Here is a 27239-nt window from a genome sequence, read left to right on the forward strand (position 1 = left end):
ACGTGATAAACTAACTTTTTTATGCGAACTCAAAAGGGAGCTCAGTTGGTTTGTGAACGGCAGCGAGGAACGTTATATAGTGTGTACCGCTCTTGTAACCTAACATCACATTGTGCAATCTCCAAAAGCATGTAGTGCCCGGAAGAAAAATGTGTCATTCTTATCGAACTGTCCCAAAAATACCAATTATTGTGGGATCCTAAAGAATCCAATTTAAGTCTAGGATTTTAGGTCCAACGTGAAGTCCGTGGTTACCTCTCTTTTTATAGAAATTTGCTCGCCAAAAACGACTGGGCCACATGTTAATCATTCCACATTGGGGTGAACACTGCGGATCTCTTGCGGTGCGACCGTGTTCGCGGCCTCGTCTCCACTTGAAGTGGTTACAGGATCACGGAGCGCTACTGGTTCGCGAATATACTGGCACAATGGTTTATAAAACACTCATCAGAACTATATGGACGAACAGAGTCGAACTGTGGGACTTGGCCAAAATCCTCCAACATCCAATGAATTCGATCTTTTCCATCCAAAATTCTCCGCCGTATCCTCAATGCTCTGTGTCACCAACACCTTAAAGTCCCATTCGTGCAGGATCATATCCGAGCAAGCTTCCTTATTTACCATTATAAAACCTCCACCCTAACCCACTAACCCAAACTCTTCCCTCATTGTCTCACCCTTATAATCCTCCATGCTGTTTAAAACGATGGCCTAGAGACCTCCCATCCGAGAAGGAAGATATCCGAGCAAGTTTCCCTATTTTCCATTATAAACCTATCCTTCAACCCTAACCCTAGCCCAAAATCTTCCCTTAACGTCTCACCCTTATAACCCCCATGCCGTTTAAAACGATGACCTCGGGACCTCATCTTAACCCACCCAATTATGTAAAAGAGAGTTTCATCAATGGCTTCTCTTCCCACTGCCTTCTGGTCTGTCAGATTTGTACTTAACTATACTATTTGCTCAATGTATATATTTTCTACAGATAGCAATAAAATAAAAAGAACTTTTCTTTTTCAGCCCTCAAGTTGCCTGAGTGATAGGGAAGAGGACGAAATTTACGGGTTCACCGGGTACCAAGTCTACGGAAAAACAGGACAACGACCACAAGACGCTGCGCGGCCCTCCCCTACGCACCAACCCTACCAAATAAACAAGCACAACTACCAAAAGTAAGTTAGAAAAACTTGATTTTTAAAACAGAGTTGGTATTACTTTTAGACTTTATACGGAATATATTTTATAATTGTAAAGAAATAAATAAATTAATGAAATTTTAGTTGAGTGATCTGCTATTGTGAGTTCTGGTCATGCGCTATTTTTCTTTGTTCCGAATTTGCGCAGGTTTTTCATAATATATACACTCATTGCATCCAAAAACAAACTCAGCGAGATTACTTAACGAATAATTTACAAAACGAGTTTAAACTTAATACAAGCGTAAGAACAAATTTGTTCCCATTATCACACAAAATTACCATGCGGCACCGTGAAAACTGTAATTATGCCGGGGCAATAAACGGAGCAATAAACTCCTGTTTGCGGTGGGTGGTTTAGAGGGTTTTCAACCTTTGGATCCCATTAGTGGGAGATGCCTCAGGAGATCAAAAGGACCTCGTCGACGATCCTAATGGGACTAACCGCTAGGACTGTCCGTTGTCTCCCTCCTACCTTTTATTCCAACCCCGTTTTCACTCATCTACTTAGAGAACATCAATTTCCGTGGAATACCACAAATAAACTATGATAATTTAAGGTAGTTATGATATAAAGTGTTACATGTTCGTACAAGTTGCCTGAAATTTTTAATACCTTCACTGTATAAATATGTTACTAAACAAGGAATAATATTTTAGTCCTACAAAATAACTTTTTTGATAAACATATACGACGTAACAAAATGTTAATGGAATAAGCTGGTGAATGAAGATATACGGTGGTAGATGTACTGGTACATAATGACTGGATTGACGTGGATTTGACGCCTGTGATAAATCGCTTGTGTCTGTCGAGAAGAGAAATTCTTCTCTGCTCTTGTTTTAGAGAAAAATATGAAGGTGGAAAGCAATTTTCGATTGAATTACCGCTTGTTTGCCTTCTGAGCTTATCTCCCGGTTGGCATGAAGTACCCAGACCGTATTTCACCTACATCTGTCACATATTTTCCTTTTTAATACAGAAGAGTGGAAACAAGTTCAGGGACTGGAGGAACTCTTGTGGGATTGTCAAATCGGTGGGTGATATCCTATGGGACTTCTACAAAAATATAAACTGCTATTCTCAACTGAGTTGACACACTCGGTAGACTTTATGGGGCTTAATTTTTATTCAATAGACAAATGGGCCCTTTCTGCTTCGATGTCTCGGAATGGAAGATGCTAGATCAAGTCATACCAACCAATTATTCAGCTAGAGCATGTAAACTTGACTCGTACAACCAATACTAAATTAATTTTGTGGTATAAACAAAGCTTATCAACAGATCATCAAAGAAATAATTTGTTACTTAAGTACTAGATTAGCATATATAAAATCACATCAAAATTAGTAGTAGTAGTAGTTAAATCTAACCTGGGCACTTTAGAGTATGGGTCGGATCCTTACACTCTACGCGCGCTGTTCTTCTGGGTAGCATCCTCGGCCCGCTACTGTCGTGAGTATATACTGTTGGTGTCCTTTCCCGCCTCGACACCACTATCCCAACGTACACTGATGAACTCCCGTCATAGCTCACCGAACCCTTTAGACACACCTATATTCCATTGAAGAATGGGTAAAAAATGGCGCATTTAGCTATACACCACCAAATCCTAAGATATAATCATTATATTTCGTGGTCGGATTAACCAAATAACTCTGAAATGAAAAAGCTCACGACATCTCAACCTACCGATGGGGAGTTGGTGTCCGAGTGGATCGAAGTCACGATAGCTCAAGTGGTTAGAGCAGCGGCGTATTGAGCCGAAGGTCGTGGGTTCGAATCCCGCTCGTGTTACTAGCTTTTTCATTTCAATTAATACCTTACATAAAGATTAATTAACTAAAATATAACATTCTCCCTTCGCAACACCCTACTTCCAATCTAATACAGCATACCCACTTCCCGGCGAAAGTCATCCGCCAGTAGAGCTGTATCCAGACAAACGACTCACCTGGAATCCCATTATACGACTTAAAAGTACAGAACTGAACCGACGATACCGATTACTTAAAATACTACTATACAATAACGTCTAAGCACTCACTTGACAAATACAACTCAATAGGGAGCTAAGGCATAGAAATGTGGAGTTCAACTAAACCTTCCAATCTCCGAAGAAAGCAGACCTCTGGTGTACTCTGCATCCCTTCCCAAACTCTCCAGTCCCACCTGTCAAAAATCAAAAACTGGCGAATCAAGTTTTACGACACAAAGCCCCTACAATATATAACCTTCACCTTCAGTCCCATCATTCTATCATCAATCCAGACTTTACAATCACGAATCCTTAAATTCGTCAACGCCCCGTTTTATGTTTCCAATCGAACCATCCACTATCTAAATGTTTTTTAACCTTTTTAAATTAAGTTGATAACCGAGCTACAAAAAATTCCGCTCTAACCTCAAATTCCACTCTAATCCCTACAACTTATTTATGGAGGCAGGAAAATATAAAATCTAAATATTTAAGAGATGCTATTGTTTATTTATGCCAATAAAACGCGACTAAAATTATTAATTTTAATTAATCTAATTTTGTATTCACATTTTTAGCTGGCTCAGTCCGAGATCAGCCTATTTCTACGAGTTTCCGCCTTCAGGTAACTATCGCTAGGTTTAATTAAATGAAAATTCCTACAACTCTCGTTTGTTGATTGTATTTTATTTTTGTTTTATTTTCCCTTCAGAGCGGCCAGGGAAGAAGAGGACAAGTTTGATAAGGCTGTTGAGGCATCTGAAGACGAATCGGAAGGACAAGCACGCTTCCAACCGGTCCAATCACAGGGTAAGTTCATTCTGTAGCTTATTTCTGTTCAAAGCTGTAACTTATTTCTCTCCTGTTGACGACGCCATCTTGATTGGTCGTGAAAAGGTGTGCTATTTACTGTATAAAAGGAGTGCTATTTACTGTATAAAAGGATCGAAAACCACGCTTGCAGGCTTGACATGGTTTGTTACTTTTGATATCATACACGACAAACTTTTGGTCGTTACCGATGTTTTGGCCTTCCTATTCTCACAGAATTGGTCTGTCAAACATTTCGGCATTTATTCGTTTCCAGTGTTGTCTGAGGCGAAATTCCCTGCGAACCTAGCCACATCATTGGGCAAATATCGGTCCCTCGAAGATTAAGATTTAACGATTTATCTACATCTATATTCTGCGAATGGCCTAAGCCCATTACTACTCCACTGCGAGAACCATCTCGGGCCATCATTACAACTGTGAGGACTGGTCAGTTCTCGCCCCACGCACATTACATAGTAACCTGGTTCTCACCAGCAAACGAAGCTTTGAACGCGCAGTCATAGGCCAAACATATTGGTTTGCATGAGCATGACCCAGCCTCACCCAATCACCCAACAGAGACAAACCGTAGTAGTGCCTTTAAGTGCTGGGTGTAACCTTCCTTAGGCGTAGTTTTCATTTGTCCTCTCCTCTACCCTCGCTAAGTACAGGCTCACGAAAGCCAGTTGCTAAGTACTGAGGTTGGACCAATTATCTGCTTAGCTCCGTGGAATACCACTAACACATAGTTACTGGGATGGTGAAGTTAGCTAACGCCTCCCACACGCCGAGTTGGTCTAAAGAAAACGCAACCACCGTCCTGAGACGTAAATGAGCCCCTTAAAGAAGAGGCACGTTCTAGCCAATATTGTGCAATTTTCAATATAGAGACACTGTTCCAACTCAGGTCATCGCCTTCCCTCAATGAGCTGATTAGGTAACTCACCCTCCCGAGTAGCTCTGGGCTGGATCATAGGCCGTACGACTCCCTCCTCCTTCAGCAAAATCAGGTTGCCTGTACAAAGGCTTCTTCATTGGGTCGACAGCTGAGTTGCAGGGATCGCTAAGTTGTGTAAGTACGGCCGGCACTTCACTTCACCGTTCCTCACCCATCGGTTGTAATGCTCATTGACGGGATTTAGCGAGCAGTTATAAGCTTTCCTCGCGTGGGACAATTACTTCTTTGTCCGAACCACCGTACACATGCGAGGTCGTCCTGGAAGCGGGTGCATCAGTCCGAAGATCAAATTACAGGTTTATCACCTCGCAGACCACACCGACAAATCTCACACTTTTCGGTTTAGTTCGATAGTTTCCAATCATTTGGGACTGCCTCACTGTTTTGGTACATCAGAGACGTCAGGGGAGATGACACGGTAATCATACTGACTCAGCACTGAAGATGTCGAGAAAACTAAAAAGCGAGAAAAGGCAGACCAGGATGATCGGTAACGACTAAACCATAGGTCCATCACCGTAGTGATTCTGTGAGGAAATCTTACTACTTCTTGTTTTCCGGAATCTGGCGATCTGCCTGCCATGTTCAAATCGTCTGTGGACAAAGTAAACTAATTCCTGTCATACAGAAGAGCTTAAAGTCCAACATCAAGTTGGGTGTCGCCGACGAGGAGTTTACAATGTACAATACCTTTTGCATATAATTACCAATTAAAATTCCATGGGGTGGGCCGGGATTCGAACCCAGAAGTTGAAGTGCGGCAAATACATGTTGGACGTGAGTGGACAAAGATATGTGGCAATGAATATACGTTTTTTTAGGTCCGTACACTGTGTAGAAACAGGGGAAAAATAATAAACGCAGTAAGCGTTCTGTATGAGGTTTTATATACCGTACTGGGTGCAATTGTTAAATGCAGGTTGAGTGAAAAATTGAAAAAAAAACCGACCTCCGCCCAAAATAATTAAAAATACAAACGCTCTCTTGTGGAATTCGGATAGAAGTAAATCACCGGAATAACATTTTGAGGGATTCATCGGGGCGGAAGACGGATGAAGGGTCTGAGTAAATAATATATGTATATCAATTTGATGGCGCGCGGGGAAATGAACATTTTGAGCGGACCAAGTTAATATATTCCCCATGAATGATTCACGAGGTCCAGACCTGTTCTATAGATTAATGTTATTCCAGTGCTGGAAGCAGCCCCGCGGCCTCTGGAAACCTGGTTAATAATTGAACCGCACTAATAGTTACCAGTCCGGAGTGAGGGATATCGCTCCTTCTCATCCAACTGAACGCAAAATTAGACGTCATTTTAATACATCTAAGACTTAAAAGGGGACGACAAGGCTGATATGTCACGGATTTAGACCAAACTTTTTTTGGTGATTCTACACTTCCAAAATATCGGACACGTATCCGCCACTTCTTATGACTAGGCCCTAGTTTCGCCATAACTTTTTTTAAAGTTGAACTTTACCGTTTTTTAATATTTTTATTTCGTCGTTCTACTTGCCCAAATCAACTATGTGAGTATATCATTTCACAGTATTTTTTTATGTATCGGGTTGTCCGGAAAATAATGCAGGATTTTAAGTTTTCATTAAAAAAAATCTATATAAAATATTCTGTTTACGTTTACAGGATTACTCATTTGTATGAATGTCAANTGCGGTCTGGTGTGATGTAGGTTTCAGAAAAACATTTTCTTTATCGTGCCAACGTTTCGATCTTTATTGAGATCATCTTCAGGGCTCAAAGTTTTTTTTCTGTGTAATTGTGCCATTCTTGCCAACCAGACTGCATCTCACGATTTCTGAATACCTAAAACTAATATAAAATTTCGTTTTAGCACCTCTAGAGACCCCTAAATATAAATTTTTGCTTGAATTTAAATTTATTTTTGACCTCTAAAATTTTTCCGATTTTTGTCACGTCGTTATCGGAATCAATCGCAAAAAGGATTTTAACATCAAACAAACCATTTGAAAGAAGAGAAATGTAGCTTTTTAATGACATATATAGGATTAAAGTACATAAATTATTTCTATAAGAAAATACACAAAATTGCAACATTATTTGTCAAAAATTAAACTAGTTTTATTAGATGGGGACAATAGTCCAATTTTAATGTTTGATACAATTATAAAACGCACTTGACAATTTGTTTAAAACTATGAAAATCGGTTCACTAGCTAGCTTTTAAAAAATGATTTTAGATCAAGCACTAGGAGGAAAGAAGTTAAGAAGAAAGCACTTCTGGCAAGAAAGTCGTCAAAATTATCAGTCAAAAAGTTAAGTTTTTTAACTTTCAATTTAAACTATGGATTTTCAAAAGTCTGTAGAAGTCGGTGTTTGACCACCATTTGAAGGAAGAGGTATGTATTTTTTTAACAATATATATAACATAAAAATTTATAATAAATTTCTATAATAAAATTAATTATCCAATATTAACCTCGTTTTTTTTGTCCTTTTTTAAATGGAAATAATATATCGAATTTAATGTTTGATAAGTTATAAAATGTACTTGACAATTTATTTAAAAAGAATTATCGACCATATGGTTTTGATAGGTGAAGGCTTCCCAGGTTTTGATAAAAATGATGTTAATTAATAAAAAAATCTCTTACCAGAGAAAAAATATTAAATAAAATTAAAATATTAATAAAAATTGAAAATATAGAGTAAATTTAATTCAATAATCATAAATCGTTATTTATAGATTTAAAAATATTTTTGTGTAATACAATTTGTTTATTTATTTTTACTCTTTATTAATTCATTATTCTAAATTTACTATAATGGACGTTGTTCAGCAAAACTCTCCATCGCATTCTAAACAAAATTCAAATTCATTCATTTTGAAGGGGGCGTCGGTGGCCGCGACGGTTTAGTCGTTGCCAAGGCGTTCATCACTGTAAGTTGAAGGTCCTGGGTTCGAATCCAGCGGCCCTGCATTCGAACCCGACATACTTAAAAATGGAATGGGCTTTTTTTTCAAAAACACCGGCACCCTGAGGGTTTATATGACCTCTGCTGTTGCGACCCCTCGTAAAAAAAAAAAAAAATTCTGTTAGGAAAGTAGGGCAGAAAATGATCAAAACCTGGATTTGTCCTCATTGTCGTGATTCAGGCGTTATGAAACCCTCTGATGCCAAAAATTTTACTTTTTGACTAATAATTTTGACGACTTTCTTGCCAGAAGTGCTTTCTTCTAACCTTTTATCCTCCTAGTGCTTGAACTAAAATCATTTTTAAAAAGCTAGCTAGTGGACCAATTTTCATAGTTTTAAACAAATTGTCAAGTGCGTTTTATAACTGTATCAAACATTAAAATTGGACTATTGTTCCCATGTAATAAAACGAGGTTAATTTCTGACAAATAATGTTGCTATTTTGTGTATTTTCTTAAATTCTTTATGTTCTTCAAATGGTATGTTTGAAAATGTAGTAGAAAAAGTATGAAAATCTTTTAGACGTTTTTAAATTATAGCCGTTTCCATCAGATATTTCGATCTCCTTAAAATCAAACAAACTTTAGGGGTAAAAAAATTGATAAATTTAAATTCAAACAAAAATTTATATGTGGTGATTAGAAATGAGTGAATTAGAGTGAGTGGAAATACTTTGATTGAATATAAAAAATATATTTTTTGCATTGTATAAATTCACTTTTTTCCACATCCTACATGTATTTGTTAAATTTAAATAATGTTTGTAAATCCCAAGCCCTGAAGATGATCTCAATAAAGATCGAAACGTTGGCACGATAAAGAAAATGTTTTTCCGAAACCTACATCACACCAGACCGCATCTCACGCTTTCTGAATAATTAAAAATTTATATTTAGGGTCTCTAGAGGTGCTAAAACGAAATTTCATAATAGTTTTAAAGAAAAAAATTGTATGACCTAGTTTAAATGAAAAAGTTTGTATTTTAGAAATTTTTTGGTTATTGATAAACTTTTGATAGCTGTTTTGGTACAACAATTCTGTAAGCAAAGTAGGTCAGAAATTAGTCAAAACTTGGATTTGAGCTTAGTTTTGTAATTCTAGTTCTACCTTAGATACTGACTTTTGCAAACTTTTGGAAATCAGTAGTTTAAATTAAAAATTAAAAACTTAACTTTTTGACTGATTATTATTTACCTTCTTGTCTGCAGTGAATTCGTTTCAAGAAATTGTCAAGTGCATTTTATAACTGTATCGAACAATTAAAATTGGACTATTATTCCCATGTAATAAAACGTGGTTAATTTCTAATTATTATTATTATATTAATTAAATTCACTAATTTCGTGGTCCGCTTGACCAATCTCAACTAAAAACCTTAATTAATTGTAATATTATTATGTTCATTAATATGTTATATTCTAATAATGTTGCTATTTTGTGTATTTTCTTATAGAAATATTTTGTATATTTTAATCCTACATAGTCATTAAAAAGCTACGTTTCTCTTCTTTCAAAGGGTTTGCTTGTCGTTAAAATCCTTTCAGCCATTTTTGAATCAAATCCGTTTCAATCAGATATTCCGATAACGACTTGACAAAAATCGGAAAATTTTTAGATCAAAAATAAATTTAAATTCAAGCAAAAATTTATTTTTAGGGGTCTCTAGTGGTGCTAAAACGAAATTTTATATTAATTTTAAGAAAAAAAATTTATGACCGATTTTACTTTTAGAAATTTTTTCGTTATTGGTAAACTTTGATAGATTTTACTATATTTTTACTGCAATCTACATAAAAAATGTTGTAAAATGATAGATACACGTAGAACGATGAAATAAAAATATTAAAAAACGGTAAATTTCAACTTTTAAAAAAAGTTTTGGCGAAAACAGGGCCTATTCACAAGAAGTGGCGGATATGTGTCCGATATTTTAGAGTATAGAAAAAAAAAGTTTGGTCCAAATCCGTGATACACCAACCTTGTCGTTCCCTTGTTAGATTCGAAGCTGGCAAATTAAAAAAGTTTTTAAAAAAGCGTTCATTTTTTGTTTGGCTCAGTTTGTTAAGCTCATATTTCTAACAGACGAGTTGAAATATGCTCGAATAGTTGATACATTTCCTTATCTTAGATCCTCAATGGAAAGGAATTTTAAGGATTGAGAAGACTGGTTCCACGTCTGACAGATTCCTTGCAAAGTGATCAGGATTTTTCCTCCAGTTGAAATAGCTGTTGTACTAACTTCATCGTCCACCAAATTGTCTCATCAGCCTCCCAACTCGTCCGCCACTCTTTGCTGAGAGATGATACGGAAGCTAGGTTGTTTTATGCATTTGTATTTTTCATTTTTGCGGACTTTTATTGGCCTGGAGATAAGACGTGGCGACGACCGCAAGTTTGTCACGTTCCACTTCTCGGTTTGATCTAAAGTACGTGACCCGAGGTTCCTGCGGCGTTATCCATTTCCTTTTATGAGGTGATTCACGGCCTCGGCTTCTTGCTCCTCGATATAAAAAGCACCCGGCACGCGTCTGCCTAAATAAATTAAGCCCTTTTTTCCCCCTGTCCTGTTAGTTTAAGCCGTTCGTTTTATTTCGAGAAGGGCTCCGGTGTGTTTGTTACAAGAGCAATATCCTAAAGCACAAAAGTTAGGCCATATTTCTGGTTGACTCTGACGCAAAATTCGAATGAAATTTTATATTTTAAATGACAGCGTGGTTACACCGGTGAAATTGGGTTAATAAATCCGCAAAATTTTTCAATAATTCAATTTCATCCCCTTTTAAAGCAATGTTTACACATGGTGTCCCATGAGCAGACGTCAATTCTTCGAGAGATTATCGTACATATCAAATTGAACTAAAAAGTCCAATTCTCCATTGTATTGGAGATACTTTTCAACTTACTTCATCCTTACACAACTTTATTCCATTAATTCCAGCGTATCTCATAAAATTTTAATCCTTCTATAAAATTAATCAAATTAATTGAAAAAAATCCTGTGGTATTCATATTGTTTTTCTAACCTTAGGCAAGCAAATTACGAAATCAGTTATGAAATAAATTTTTTCGTGTTTCCAAAGTTCTTCCCTTAAGTTTAAGACAAATTTTCTTAGTCCTGTAAACACTTACTGATATGAATCGGCTGTAAATATATTACTTACTTTCTCAAAGGTAGTTCATCACCAATGTAAATACAACCCCATTGGTAGTGATAAAAGTCCGGTTCTAGCGCAGGGAATACTGGAGCACTTGTTGGGGTCTGATGGGGACATGACTTCATGGGATTTCACGATGTTATGACGTTAATGTTCCTTTTCCCACATGCGCCAGTAGCTCCTTGCAATGACGTCATGTGCGCTAGTATTCCCGTTCAGTGTTGTCATAAGACAAGAAACAGTGACGTCATAACATCGTCAACCCCATCGAGTCATGCCCCATCAGACCCCTGCAAGTGCGCCAGTATTCCCTGAGCCAGAGCCGGCCGTTTATCACTACTCCCATTATATTTCGTGGTTCTTTTGACCAAATAACTTCTTGCAATTAATAAATCTTTGTTTAAGGTATTGGTTAAAATGAAAAAGTTAGTGGCATGAGCGGGATTCGAACCCACGTCCTTCGGCCTCAATACGCCGCTGCTCTAACCACTTGAACTATCGTGATTTCGATTCCACTCGGAGCCGAAGGTCGCGGGTTCGAATCCCGCTCGTGACACTATTTTTTTTCATTTCAACCAATACCTTACATAAAGATTAATTAATGTAAATGCAACGTTTAATTGCTAAAAAATGGATTTTTTCGTTACCAAGCTTGGAGGAGTGTCAATAACTACAAAATCATAGCTAGTTAGATCTGCTAAAGCTTCTTTTAATCTGCATTGTTTGGCTGTCTGGGTTAATACTGTATCCACTTTAGTGAGTGAAGGTGTAACACAAAATTCGCTTGATGTTAGCTGAGCTTTCTCTGCTTGTATTCTTCCAGCTACTAATACTTCTTACGTGGTGTAATCACAATTTCCTGCGTCTATAGCGTTGAGGTTTCCTTGCTAGTCTAGGTCCAAGAATAATAGAAAAAAATTAGTCATAAAGGTGTTAAAATTTCTTTTAAAAATGATGAATATATATATCGTCTTAATCTCTTTGCGACTTAGCCTGACAGTGTTCTAAATGTAAAGCCGCAAAAAAATAGACGGTTTTGCATAAAAATGAAATAAGCGGTCCTGTCCTGAGGATTTTATCCCTGTTTTTATGGTTGGAAATAGGTTCGAGGACGCCGAAGACGAATAGGCCGTGAGATATTTGCATGTTCCTTAACTGGCAGGCACGGTAGGAAGAGAAGGAAGATGTAAAACTTCTTTTACCTCTTTACGAGCACTTTTGAACGCCGCTTCCCGGGCCGACTGACTCTATTTCCCGAGGCAATTCGCTGACTCGTTTGTTTAACAGGCCGACTCACGCAGACGCCTATTTAACAACTTACATAAGCCGTAACGACTTTGGCAAAAGGGGTGGCAACAAACTTAATATTCTATCATTGATAACTTCTTGAACAAGGCCGTGGAGTGAAACTTCGCTATGCTGCAGCATCACACACTTTAATATGTACCGGTAATGGTACATGGGAAAATTATACGTATACGTAAAGTAAAAACGGATGAATATAAGGATACAGAAGTTCAGGAGACCGCAGTAAGATGTTAGTGCGTCTAACTCTCATGTTGCCACGCTAGGTGTTCAAATCGTGGAATTTTGTGAGATTTCAACGTGTTGCCCCTTGGCGCGATGAACCTTTAATTTTGACGCTGTCGATCTTTTCGATTTGCTTATCCTGTTGGGATGGTCTATCAAACGTGTTTCCGTGATGGCTCAGGGGTATAAGCTGGAACACCCCAGAAACGTCACAAACTTAAAATACATAATCACGCCGCAGGTCTATCAAGCGTTGGGCAAGCGACTGGGTCTGCTGGAGAACAGGACCCCCTCTACTACAAATATTCACCGACCGCATTCCTTGGAAATGGTAACTTATTGGTCAGGACAATAGTATCCATAGTGTGGGTGGATAATATGGCCATGTCGCCCTTATTGTAGGCACTGCCTGACATCATCAAATTAATTGTCTCATACACTACGAATTGTCGGTACAGGTCAAGGCGCAATAACGGATATTCAGTACGGAAACCACACAGATTATACTGGCAGCGCTTGGTGTGGACCATGAAATTTTGGTCAAGAGCATCGAAAAGCGTGATTGGGTTCGTTAGGGGCATGCAGAAGGCAGTGCGTTTGTAGATCTGTCACATGATCACATCAGAGCATTTTTGTGTTGTGATTTAGTGGTCTGTTGTATTTTATTTATATATTTATATAACCCCCTGTAAGATATTTTAATTTATTTTTTTGCTTTCTACATAAAATTTATACATTTTATACAGCTGATTATTGCTGGAATTCTCCGTGTTTAGGATTGTTGATTGATTGGTTGAGGGTTTGTTTGGTGGTCATCAAAGTGGTTCGTACTAGGCGACGTGTTGGATTACTAGGGTGGGGCGTTGAAGCTTGAGCTAGAGGATTGGTGTGGAAGGAGAGCTTGGAATGGATGTTAACGTGTTTTTTCAAGTCCGCCACGAAGGGATGTCTAGGTCATTGTGAATGGTTTGGTTATTAACGTAGAAAGGACCGTTGAGGATGCTTGATAGAAGACTTTTTATAGAAAGAATTGGATTCTTTGGAAGTTGGATGGCTTGGTTATCCATTGGTCTAATTAGTGTTTTATGTATTGTTCATTTATTGTATGTACTCACGGCGGAATTGGGTCCAAGTAGGCGTCCGAATCGTCCGTACCTTCAGTTGAGTTCTGGCCTGTTATGTTTGATATGTGTGTTCCATGTAAGCCTGCTGTCCAAGTAGTTGGTTCGATGAAGGGATTGCCTTGCTGTATATGTGCACTGGTGGGCTTCTAATTGTGAACATCAGGTGCAGGTTCTTTTCATTTAGCTTGATGCGTTACCTAGTGCACGAGTCAGTAATGAGATCAAAGTTATATTGGGATGGTTTTGCTACAAGAATATGGTCAGAATGTAAGGGGATTACGGTTGTGATGTGAGCCGTGGTATGTCAGCCGTGTAAACTGTGCAGAGGACTGGTCCGAGGATACCACCTTGGCGAACGCCGTCCTTGTTGGGCTTGATGTTTCCAGGTTGGCGAGAGCCAGCGATCCGAGGGAAAGGACTTCACGATGAGATAGTGGGGAAGGATATTTTAATTTGAAAAGGAGACTGGGGTACTCCAGTGTGATCCTAACTACCCCTAACTGCCCAGGGAGAACAAGAAGCAAAAAGAAAAGATTATAAAGTAGTCTAACATCTCGTCCCCGACATCAAATGGCTTGGACGTTAAGACCAGTATGGCATAAATTACATTAATTTACTTTTTGAAATAAAAAAAGGTTTCTACTGTTAAATCTTGCTCGACTTCGTATTGTTTAACATTTATTAAATATTAAAACGAAAACTGCTAGAAACGCGCTGGTACTGCCGATCCATGATAATTTGATGTAATTCGTTCCATAAAATTGTTGCTTGGCATTTTAAAAGTTTTTCTCCCACTCAAGGAGATCTTGTAAAAATCACCGAATGGCTCTATAATTTACCATTTAACGAAAAAAGCATCTAAACCTTAGAAAAACTTGATTCACAGTCGCAATTTTGCTGTCATCGGACAAGAACAAAAAAGTACACGGTATTTATTGATTAGTTATGAAAGTTCATGTCATAGGCTGGTCTTTGATGAAAATTGCCTCAACTATGATTGATACTTATGAGTTTCATGACACATATTGTCACCCGCACCGGTTCCATGACAGTTTCTTCAGTACGGCCAAACTAGTGCCTTATACGCCGTAATAGTTTTCGGATAGTTGCCGTCGTCTAATTTAAGTTCCGTCAATCGCCAAAAGTAAAAACAAAAAGGCCAATTTTTTAAGTGTTGTGAAGATATTTTATCTTAGCGTCGCTTTGATTGAAGGACGTTTCGGGCGGTTCTTTATCTCGGATTTTCGACAGGGTTCGAGAAGTGAGTGGGTGACGAGTCAGGTCTACTTGAGACACTCGACTAGTCAGCACTTCTGCGCCCATTGTCCCCGATCCGTACACTAAGTCAGTCAGACTTCTTACCTGCCCTTATTCATTTCAGTCAGGTTGACGTTCAATCGTTTCTCCTAGGGCGGAAGCAACACTTGTCTTTTTTTTACTCTTTAATCATTGATGATTTTATTTGCAGGTCGCGACCCCCGAAGACGGCCAGTCGACGACTCCTCTACCTCAGGACTACGACAAAATGAGGTTACTCCAAAAAGCTTCCAGAGTCGCAGCCAACACGTTCGAAGAGACAATACACAGGGTGAGAGAGATTTCTTTTCTGTCCTATTCCGTCTATGAAAAACCGTATAGTAAAATTTTTGCGAGCACTTCTCAACAGGACGATAATTTCAGAAATTATACTCGACGAAAAAACACCCGAAAAATGAAAACTTAATATACATCAGTAATACCAGTTACTTAATATACAGTCAACAACAACTGTAATTTTTTCGTACAGGATTGAAAGGAACCATCGTTAAAAATCGGCAGCATGCTCTATCGATTTTTTCAATGTTATGAATAATAATCTTTATAGGCTAATTTAGCAGATTTACAAAGCAACAATGACATGTATTAAATCCTTATTAAGATAAAAATGATAAAATTTTCGTTAAAGATCCGACAGAATAATTGACTAGGTCAATATTTAAATCATTGACTGTAGAGGAAGCACTGAAAGGCAAGGCCACCAGACTCTGGTTGGTCCCTTGCCTATAATTGACGACTCACTGTTATGACTGATGGAGATATTTGATATTCCACCAATGGCCCTCACAGTAATTGAATTATTTACAAATAACACATTATATAATATACAATATAAATAAATGTATTCTCTGATGTATTGGATCTTCTTGACCTCAAGAAAATCCAATACATCAGTTTAAACTACGGAGGGTCGATCAATATCAACTAGAAATGTATTCTCATAACACACGTACACACCACGTATATTCAATTTCTATATGTGAAGTAACACATTTCTTAAGTACGAGATAGAGACAGGACGCAACATTTGATCTGCTGGCTCAAGTACCATCTTTTCGTCAGTCCCCATGTAAGGGGTCAAGGCACAGAACCCTTTGATCAGATGACACCTGCGCTGGTTTTGACCCAAAAGCAGGTGTCTGTCTGACAGGCAGATATGGCCGATCCTCAGGCGGGTTAACACGATTCTTTCCTTTCGTTTCAGACTGTCGGATCGTTCAGTGCTCTTAACCAGCAGGAGCTTATGGTATGACCCGGCCCACTCACATGGCCAACGCATTATGTGCTGCTCGCACATCATCGGACCGAATCGTCCCTTGTCTTCTCGTTCGTTACCCTTTATCCCGACGTGTCCTTGTACCTTCCACTTTTCAGAGAATCTCCAGCTCAGCATATCTCTAAAAGGTTCCCGACAAAATGGTTCACGGAAAATCTGTTCTGATTTGAGGCCCCGAGCGCGTGCCAAATCGCATACAGATCTGCCGTGTACAAGCTGCAGTGCTTCGGGCATTTCACCATCTTCAGTGTGTGATTTCAGAAGAGGTTGAACAGCAAGAAACAAATCTTGTATAAGTCTTCCTGCGGCCCCTTTGGACATACGGAGTTGAACTGTGGGCTTCTGCCATGCCATCCAAATCCAGCGCATCGAATCAAAAGCCCTCAAACAAATCATCAAAGCTCTTTCCTACATCACTTACTTCACTATCCACAACGACCTCAACTTAAGTTTTTTCAAAGAACTGATAAGATAGCTGATAAAGTTGATAGACACCAACCTCCTGGTCCATCTAACCCTACTGCTCAAGCTCTTTCTACACAGTCCCATCCTGAGAACGCTCGGACTCCTCCTTGTCCCTTATATCCCTCACACTCAGAGCCAGAATTGGATGGTTTCTCATGGCATATATCACCCGGGTGCAGCTGGCATTAGTGTTTTCGGTGTGACCTTGTGAAAACGTTTTGCGATCATATTTGTATCGACAAAAGATTTACTAAGCTGATTAACTGATCGATAAAGGCAGGTTGTTATGGAACCGATGATTCATCGAGATGCAGTGTTAGCCGATTTTCTTATGTGTGTTATTCATAGCATTGTGTTCGAGTGTTGTTTACTCGAGGCGGATGGAACAGAACCTCATCTGTTATTCAAATTTTTATCCCGGGTGAGTGTATTGCCGAAGTTTAATCAATTAAACGTTGTTACGAATGAAACTGCTACTAGGATAAAATAGTCACAGAAAAAAAACATGGGATGATAAATTGCATATTTTTCCCTCATGCCCGTTGGTAGCGTGTTTTCTATGTTTGTATGCTAAAATGTGATGTGTTGTTTTGTTTTTTTGCCGACCGGGGCCTGGAATTAGCCATTATTTGACCTTCCTGCTCCTGATGGGCAGTTTGTACGCGAGGAGATGGATGCAAGTGTCCATGAATTATCGAGTGGTACAGTCAAACCCGATCGAAATGCCGGACGTGATCTGAAACCGCTGGAACGCCCAGGTGAACCCACGGACGATTTCCTCCGTCTCCATGTGAAATCGATGGAACCGTCGAGGTGGAATGTCCGTCCATTTGTTAAAAAGAATGTGTCGATTAGAGTCGCGAGATTTAAAATCTGCTATGCGGAGAAGACGTAATAACATTTTAATGAGGCTATAAACTCTTGTTTTTTTCTCTGCCCGTGTTATAGTCCAAAGCATTTTCAAGAGGAAAAATTAAAGCTGAAACTGTTTTATTAATGTCCCACTTTCTCGAGGATAACGAGACAGAACTGGATGAAAACTGGAAATAATGTCCTTTATTTTATTTATTTCCTTATCCATAAAATGAAATGTAGTGTGGATTATCCTTTATTTAAAACCACGTTGTGCTTTTTTCTGTATTCTCGAATCTCTGAGTTTTTCAGTATTTATCAATTACTGTAATAAAAATTGGCATTAAAGTAAAACAAATATTCGTGTAGCCATGAAAAAGACAAAAATTCTACAATTGAGACGAATATTAATTAACGAAAGATAATTTTTGCCTATGCTTTTATATATTGTTTGGCTATTGCTTTTACTAAATCTTTATGAGCAAACAGTTGTAAATAATTGTTTCTGTTTCAGCTTAAAGTGCAAGAAGCGATGAAGAAGAAGGAGAAAATCGATCGAGAACACGAAGAGGTATGGAAATACATCGACTATGATGATAAATTACATAATTTGACCCTTTTGAATAGTCGTACATTATGTTAATGATAGCAGAGACCAGGCATCTGTGTCTAAAATGTCACGAATTTCTAAGTGTTTTGTATAAAACCGGGTATTGCGATTGAAGGACCGCTGTGGCGCCACGCTAACGGTCCTGGGTTCGACTCCCATAGCCCACGGATTTTTAATTGTGAATAATATGGACAACATTGCGTCAGCAGGCATCCCTAGAACCTTGTCTTCTTGAAGTACCTACTGACTAAAAAGTCCCTACTGTCCAAAGTCTGATTTTCAACTTACTTCAACGATAAAAAAAAACCCATAACTTAAAAAATATTAATCCTTTAAATTTGATTACATGGAGGGAAAGAGCATTAAAAACTAGGTAAGAGTCATTTTTTATTGTAAACAAAATTCAAAATCAGTTAGAAGATAAACTTTTAAGAGTTTCCAAAGTTCTTGTCTAAGTTTAGATAAGATAATAGATATTTTATGAGACATGATGGAATTTATGGAAAAAAAGTTGTGTAAGGTTGAACTAACACAAAAAGTGAAATATCAATCTTTAGAGCACCTTCCAATCGAAGGATAGGAAGCTAAATTTTCCTTCGAAGTTCGAACGAAGTCCAACTTGAAGTTTGTGCGGAGAGAAAAATAGTCACCATCCGATTCATGGCCAGTACTCCTGGAGGAAATAACTTTCAGCTCAGTTATGAATCTTTAAAGATATCGCTTTTGTTAGTGGGCGCCCATACAATCCCCGCATATTCCAAATGCAATCGAACCTAGAATTGAAATAAAACCTTTAAAACGAACGTATTATAAAAAATAAAAATAAAAAAATGGAATCCTGGAGACTGAAAGTACATTATTAGCGAGAATGTAGTGGGTTCGGTCCCACCCCGAGCAATATCGAGTACTCTGGGGAGGGTTTGTATAGGGTGATGATAATGGTGTGCGTGTGTGTGGGTGTGTTGTATGTGTAGGGTCCATTCTGTATTATAGGATTGGGGTTAGGGACAGACTGTTTTTTATAACTGACTGGCCAGGTTCAGATTGTTAATCAACGTCCATAGCCTGGCCAGCAGCTTCTTAGTGTAGGATCTTGTTTGCTGTTTTTGCTAACCTAGTTGCAAGAACCTGCACCTACATTGACCATCACAGAAACATAAAATGTGTTCTGCGGTCTCCTCCTCTTCATGACAGTATCAGTACAGTGTTTCTTCTGTCTGTCCTCCTATCCGGCTTTTTTAAGTGGCAGTTCCCTGTCAGGAATCCAACCTTCCTGGTTCGGTTGCGGTTTCTTTCCAGTTATTCTTTTGTAAGTTTTGTGGATGGCCCTTCTATGAATCTCTTAGCGTGCATCATGCCTGTGGCATTGTTCCACCAGGTTTTGGAGCCATTAAGGATCCATTGTAAGATGTATCCTCTTTTGAGGCTGGATGCTAAGCGACAGTAGGGTTCAGGCCTAGAGAGTCCTGTTGTATGCACCGAGTGCCCGTGGGACCAATGACATGGTCAGATCATTAGTGTCGCTGACTTCCGTGCAGTCCCAGACACTCTTTGCGTTCATCTCGCATCTAGCTTCATGCTTGATGGTCTTTAGTGCTGCCTGACTGTCAGAGAAGATGGCTATCTCCGGGAATGTATTCTTAGCCTTTTTATTTCTCTTGCGCAGTGTTCAATCGCTATAATTTCAGATTTGAAAACTGTAGCACATTTACCTAGATTTACCGTCAGTTCGGTCTTTGGGTTCATCCCGAAGACTCCAGCTCCCGTGTCCTTGACGGTTTTGGAGCTGTGTCAAAACCAGTAGGTGCTTCACTTTAGCGGTGTTCCTTTGGCCCATTCTTGCCGTTCTGGTATCAGCACCTTGTACTTTTTAGTCAAATTGTATTTTGGAGTAGTGGCATCGCTTGGCAAGCCTAATATGGCATCGGCCTGTATCTCCTCCCCCTCAGTTTCCATTGTTTATTTACATGGCCTATCCTTGAGATGGTTGTCCATTGATGAGCCTGCGGGCTTCTGCTCTGGCTTCTCCTTAGATTAAAATATGAAGTGGTGGGAGGTTTAACAACACTTCCAGGGCCGCAATCGGCGTTGTGCACACTGACACAGTCCCCCTTGTCTTTGGGTGCCATTTAATAGCCTGAAGAGGCTTGGCACACCACCGACTCATATGGCAACATTGGTCTTAAGACGCAGGTATACAGGCGTAGGGTCATTTTGGGGTTTAATCCCCAGTTCTTGGCGCAAAACCTTCTGAATCTTCCAGGAATGATTCCTAGCCTTTTCATTTCCCTGGAGCAGTGTTCATTTAATCAATTCTACATTATATAAAAAGTGGTATACATTTAAAATCGGATCTGTAACTGATTGAGACGCTCAAATGGCTTCAGTTTGAAAAATACACGTGGAAGACCAGGAAAAAGAAGTACAAACAAGCAGAATTCCATCGATGACCTCAGGTGTTTGTCGTCCCTAAACTTCCCACATTGTGTATATGTAAACCAATTAACGCTAATTCTATGTTGTCAGGGGTAATAAATCGTTTAGAGAAGAAAAAATTAGTACCTCGTAGAAATAAATTTGGAACGTTTTGGTAGGCCACTTGGAAGCGTACAAATTTTAGCCTTGAGAAAACGAAATCATGAAACATCAAAACGGTGGACTTCACATGATGGTATTTGTCCCAGTGTTTCCGCTCGGGCTGCTTTCCAGCTGAGCGGAGGGAACAACGTATGCTTGGAACCCATGCGCATAGCTATGCATAATTGCATTTACTCGGCTACGCAATCATGATCATAACCGAGTATCAACAGATTAGCCGCGTTAAGCTGTCCTGCGACCGCCACCCCGGAACCTTGCCTGCCTTCGAACCTGATTACCCGCCGTCCTTAAATTTAATACTAGGAAGGAAATAATAATTTTACAAGCTACAAGTGCACAATAGATAAAACTAGACACATTTTTTGTCATGTTGAGACTCTAATGGAATTAAAAAGGTCATCATAAAATAGAAAAACAACGATTAAGTAATTAAAGCAATCCTTATTTTGTCAAGAAGAGAAGCTTTTCAATCTAAACCTAATATTTACACTGTAAAAGCTATTTTTAATTATAAATTATCGACGTTTTATGATTATGTCACTATTAATAACAGAAAGTTTGATTTGATTTGAGGAACATTGTTTTAGCGGATCGTAAGATACACTTTTTTTCATTAAAAAGTTTAAAAGTTAAAGTTGTTGTTTTATCAGTTAACTTCGGTTATTAAATTCGACGAAAAAAAAATAATTCTCATCACGAGTATTCAAAAATCAGATAAGATTTGGCGAGGTTTTCAAATATAGTCGACAAGCAAATTTTTGATGTCCACAAAAGTACATCGCAGATCAATCCAACTTGGAATTTCAGAGGACTTACTTAAATGAAATGGACGATACGAACTTGAAATCATTTATAACCAAGTCCGTTAAGTCTCCTCGAAGTCTAGTCACCCTCTCGTACTTGGGACTGACCCCCGTCTTCACCCTCGCCACCACCCCCGTCTCGACGAATAGGCTATGAACGATCACTTTTCTTTATACGAATATTATTTTCCGGTTGTTACAGGCTGTAAACAATACAAAAAACGTAATCAAAGTTATAAAAATCTATTTTCCCCATTTATGTGCTGTCAAGAATTTTTATTGTTGTTTTCCCTCTTAATTTCCAGGGAAAAGGAAAAAGCTAATGTAAAAAAAGAATAGATTTACGGAATTGGCCAAAGGGAAATCCTCTGAATCGTGCAACCGGAGTCTGGTTGAAGGGGCGGCAGAGCGAGACGTTCCAGGCTTGTTTAGAAACGATTGTTCTCCGATCGATCCCCGAACCTTTGCGAGAACCGGTAATGTCACCTAATGTCAGGCCGATCCGCGAGAAAGGGAAAAAGGTGGCCCCTCCATTCAAAATCTGGAATCGAAAGCTTCGATCGAAAAAGGGAACAAACTGGATTTTCCTCTAAAACCCGCGGAGAGAAAAATCCGACCTTTACCCGTTCTGTTTTAACGACACTAGGAGACAATTTTTTGGCAAATATGAATAAACCCAAAACCAATAACATCCAACACTCAGCAATGGGAACAAATTTCCATGACTGCATTGGATCTGTAGACGTGAAACATATTCGAATCGTTCATCCGATTCTCATGGTATCCGTAGTAGTGTTGATGGTTTTAGCTGATGCTACATATTTATTTACATTGATGTTGGCAGTTATAATAAGAAGAGAAATTCCTTTCTTGAATTCCTAGTGCACATACATCTTCTACGGTCATTTGTGAAGACATCAGTTGACAATTGAAAGAGGTTTTAAGGCCTATTGAGATTAGGTCAGGAGACGGGACAGGTTAGGATAAGCCGGATTAAGTTCGCATTAAGGACCGGGACAGGTTAGGGTTAAGGACGTATTAGGTTAGAGTTAAGCGCAGGTTAGGTATGGTTAAGGAAGATTAGGTTAGAGATGAGGTTAGGTTAGGTCGAGTAGCGTTATGGACGGAGTGTTCTTTGTGGAAATCACTACTGAAAAAAGGAACTCAGAATCCCAGAAGAGAAATTCCTTTCTTGAATTCCCAGTGCACATACATCTTCTACGGTCATTTGGGAAGACATCAGTTGACAATTGAAAGAGGTTTTAAAACCTTTTGAGAGCTCGAAGATCCTTAGAATGCTCGTTTCGAGTAATGAGAAAGAAACCTAAGAGCAAAACCGTACACAATTTTTGAGAAGTCCCGTGCATTCTATTTGTTTCCTTCCACCTGTACTTTTCGGTATAGTAACTGCTCCTAGGTCCAATTAGTCAGAAAAAAAAAACCTTACCCAAAATCATTCCAAACTGAAAATAGGACCATAATGTACAATCTTCTCGCGGGTAATTAAACAAAAGGCAAATAAACATATATTGAAGTAGATTGTTCACGGTCTGGCGGCAATCGATTTCAAATTTAAGTCCTCCCACCTCGCCGGAATTTTCAATTTACTCTGAGCTATCCCAATTGTTTTCCAATTAATAAGTAAAGGCTTAATCGGCTTAAACGAGAAATTAGGCTTCGATTTAATCTGAACTAGTCGCCGCGGGCTTCAACCTAGATTTTCACCCTATAAACGAAGTGTATAATTTGCTTGAATAAAGCTCCTTTGGCGTCTGGGCGTGAATTTCGGCACTTGGAGTTTCTAACATTTAGTGTTCAAACTAAGATGAATACAATTTGACAAATATAACGTTACTTTACATCCGGAATGAAATTTACAAGGCCGATTAAACTGCTTGAACCAAAAGGGTAGTCAGAGGGTCAGCGGTTGACCCGAGTAGTCAGTGTTGAGACGAGTAGAGTTAACACTTGACAGTCGGGACACTTGTCATGCCCAGTGAAGAGTTAGAAGTTGGATTTTAAATGCGACATGTGTTGCAAAGATGGAGACGAATTGGCTAGACCGCTTTGAATTTGTTATTTTGGAACAACTGGGGGTCGTTGACAATAAACTTTTTTTGCGGGCTGTTTTTGTATGTGATCCATTTTTATAACGTATTACGGTTAAGGACAGAAGAGGTTAGAGCTAGGGATGGGGACAAGTCAGATTCGAACGGGTTACAGTTAAGGACGGATTAGGTCAGAGTTAGAGATGGGGATGGGTTATGGTTCAGGTCGAATTAGGTTATAGTTATTAGTGAAGATAGGTTAGATAGGGTTAAGGACAAATTGGGTTAGAGTTGAGGGTGGGGACAGGTAAGTATGGTTAAGGACGGATTAGGTCAGGAGACGGGACAAGTTAGGATAAGCCGGATTAGGTTAGAATTAAGACGGGGACAAGTTAGGGTTAAGAGCGTATTAGGTTAGAGTTAAAGACAGGTTAGGTATGGTTAAGAACAAATGAGGTTAGGTTAGGTTAGGTCGAGTTGCGTTAAGGACGTTTAGGGATGAGGACGAGGTTAGGTTGGGTTAAGGGCTGGTGAACTTAGGTAGGATTGGGGTTAAAATGAATTAGGTTAGAGATAGGAAATGGGGCAGGTTAGGATTAAGAACTGATTAGGTTAGGGATGGGTTAAGTTATGGTTAAGAACGAATTAGGTATATGAATGGATTAGGTAGGGTTGTTGGAGTTAAGCACAGATTAGGTTAGAATTTGGAAAGGCGGCAGGTTGGAGTTGTTAAGCTTGATTAGGTTAGAGCTAGGTATGGGGACGGGTTAGGTAGGGTTGTGGTTGAGAACAGATTACGTTAGAGTTGGGGATGGAAATAGTTTAATTTAAGTAGTGTTAGGCCAGAGTTAGTGTTACAGTAAAGGACAGATTTGGTTAGGGTTAAGGACGGATTAGGCTAGAGTTAGGTATGGGGATGAATGAATTTATGAAAAAATGGGCCGTAAGGTTGCCGACATATGTGTGAAGATCAAATTGAGAAGAGATCCGCCAAATTCCTTTCGTCAACTTCGTGTGAGATCTATGCATCGTACTTTTGAACAAACTCGAGTCTTTGGATGTGGTTTCCAATGGTTGTATGGGAAACATTTAACATCTCTACTAGTTATCGGGTCGTCAAAAATGGATTTTGTTCTAACCTATGTCTCATTATGTCGTCGTCAACCTGAGAAGGACGTACACTACGTAAATCGAGCAATATACCGTTGGACTTGACGAACATTTCCAGCACACAAAGTTTCAAGTTTCATTGTTCCCTTTTTCAAATTCATAAAGTAAAACGCAACTTAAATGCGTTTCATACAAAGACATAATCACCTATTAGATTATTCGACACAATTAAAGAAGTTGAAAACAGAAACTGAGGAGAAAAAACTTTTAATTTGGGGATTAAACAAGCGTATTTGTAATAATAATTGAAAATAAATATAGACAAAAATATAAATTTAGAGTTAATAAATCCTATAACTGAAAAATGACATTACTTTCTTGCCAGACCAGATTGCGGATTGGCTTTGTGGATTTTAAGCAGTGAAATAAACTTAGTTTTGAAATGTGAAGCCTCTGATTATTTTATCGCCCCAATTCGAAAAGCCAAATCCTGACGACTGATCGACCCTCTGTTTTTTGCCTCCGAGATATCTGTCTGCGCACCTTCAATTTACCATCCACACGAATGCGTTTTACTTTACCACTTCACCCCAATCCAACTCTGATCGAATACGCAGAAACGGACGTCCGACAAGAAGAAGACGATTTGGAATTGAACTCGGCGTATAAGTTGTCCAGTTTCTTATATAATATTGTTAGTTAGTGTGGAGATTACCTTCTTGTTTGTCATAATAAAGGAAAACGTTGAAATGAACTTTCACTGGTCATCAGTAATCAATAATTCCCTAGGTTAAAATGTTATATATCTATAATCTACCTTGGTATATCTTCTCGAAATATCTCCTTTGTATATGTGTCACAATTGAGGTTTAAAGCTAAGATTTGTGTATGTCATCCTTTAAACAGTATTCCTACCATTTCTGCTTCTATCCTTACCACCTACGCAGATGATTCGATGTTTGTTATTGTTTACAGTTTCTTCCGCCCCTTTTTGAATTTATTTGTAAAGCAAGTTCTTTAATTGGGTTGAAACTCCTTTTGTACGGATTTAAATCAGACCTCTTTCGAAATCTCCTGCGGTAGACGGAATCGACGGTTGGATTTTTTTGCAGTCGCTCGTTTGTCTTATCGGATTCCGTTTCCAGGCCGCAGATCTATGCAGGGGAGAACGGTTAAAACACTCGACTCCCAATGCGGCCCAGGAAACATTTGTTTCGCCCACTCCTAAGAATAATTACCCGGCATTAAAAGCTCCGTTTAGGGCGTTAACTTATTTGCAACTTCCGACCCCGTAACACAAATGGCTCAGTCGAGACGTGGGTGGAACAGGTTTTTAATCAAATAAAGCCTCAAATAGAAAGATTAGTATCGACGCAAGAATAAATCTTTAAAATGATTAATGCTTTATATAAAAACAAATAAAGATAATGATTGATTTTGACGATGGCCGTAGCCATCTGATGACTGTCATTTTATCAGTTCTATTTATATTTTTTAACTGATTTTTGTTATTACTTTTACTTAAGTGTCACCTTTCCTAGGTATTTCCTAAAATTCTTAAGCATGCCAGACTGTGCCAGTTGTTAGAATTATTGAGTGCATGTTTCTTCCTGGTTCAACTGTTATTTTTGGATGTACAACCAGGCGAAACCCCAAAACAAGGTCCTTCACAAAGGTAGTGCGCGGGGGTTAAAATGCATTAGCCTTTTCTTTTGCCGGAATGATTATTGATATCTCACGTCTCTCGACATGAATTGCAAAAGTATTCTTCTGCAGTATTATTCTAATTCTTTTGCAATTCATGTCGAGAGACGTGGTTATAGAACTCCTTCAACCTGATGATGAGCTAAGGGCTCTCGAAATCCGGATCGTTGCAAAACAACTGTGAGTAGGAACTATCTTTTTAGAAAGGATTCTATTACTTCTTTCCTTCCGAATTGTTAGGAGGTTCTTGGATTGCTCATGTCCAATGAGTGAGGTCTATTGTTAACTCATTTTCTTCCTTCTGACTTCTGTCTAAGGAACTCATAGTGTGGGTTCGGGTCCTATCAGCAGTAATACAGCCCCTTTTCTTGCAAGGGTGTCCGCTTTCTCGTTGCCTTCTACTCCCCCATGTCCTGGGACCCATGTACTGACTTTGTTCTGCGTACCTAACATGTTGCAGTTCAGCATCATCTCTGAGCTTAGTCTTTTGATGTTGCTTGGCTATCTGACATGATAGCTATGTTCTTTTTTTGTAGCTTTAGTCAAGTTGAATTGAGTACATCTCACTGTTGCATGGACTTCAGCTTGGAAGATACTGGTGTATTTTCCCATGGGTTCTGAGTATTTGGTTCCAGGACCGAATACCCCTGTACCTTCTTACCTTTACCCTTGGTTTAGATTAAGTATGTGATCCGCATAGTCACTAGAACGGGATTAAATTGTTCTTCCATGCT

The 27239-nt window shown here is 38.8% G+C and overlaps 1 protein-coding gene across 1 annotated transcript in view; it reads left to right on the plus strand.

Annotated features, from left to right (window-relative positions):
- The first annotated feature begins 854 nt into the window (after nt 1–854).
- The window catches only part of LOC106674178, a 35643-nt gene continuing 9258 nt past the window's right edge, over nt 855–27239 (plus strand). Inside the window, exons 1-6 of the mRNA XM_024230316.1 lie at nt 855–935; nt 1027–1178; nt 3761–3807; nt 3895–3992; nt 15191–15310; nt 18147–18203. Coding sequence (XP_024086084.1) covers nt 855–935; nt 1027–1178; nt 3761–3807; nt 3895–3992; nt 15191–15310; nt 18147–18203 — 555 coding nt within the window. The remainder of the gene's footprint in view (nt 936–1026; nt 1179–3760; nt 3808–3894; nt 3993–15190; nt 15311–18146; nt 18204–27239) is intronic.

The sequence above is a fragment of the Cimex lectularius genome, unplaced genomic scaffold (genome assembly GCF_000648675.2).
Source record: "Cimex lectularius strain Harlan isolate CLEC.00 unplaced genomic scaffold, Clec_2.1 scaffold264, whole genome shotgun sequence".
In the NCBI taxonomy this organism is placed as follows: Eukaryota; Metazoa; Arthropoda; class Insecta; order Hemiptera; family Cimicidae; genus Cimex; species Cimex lectularius.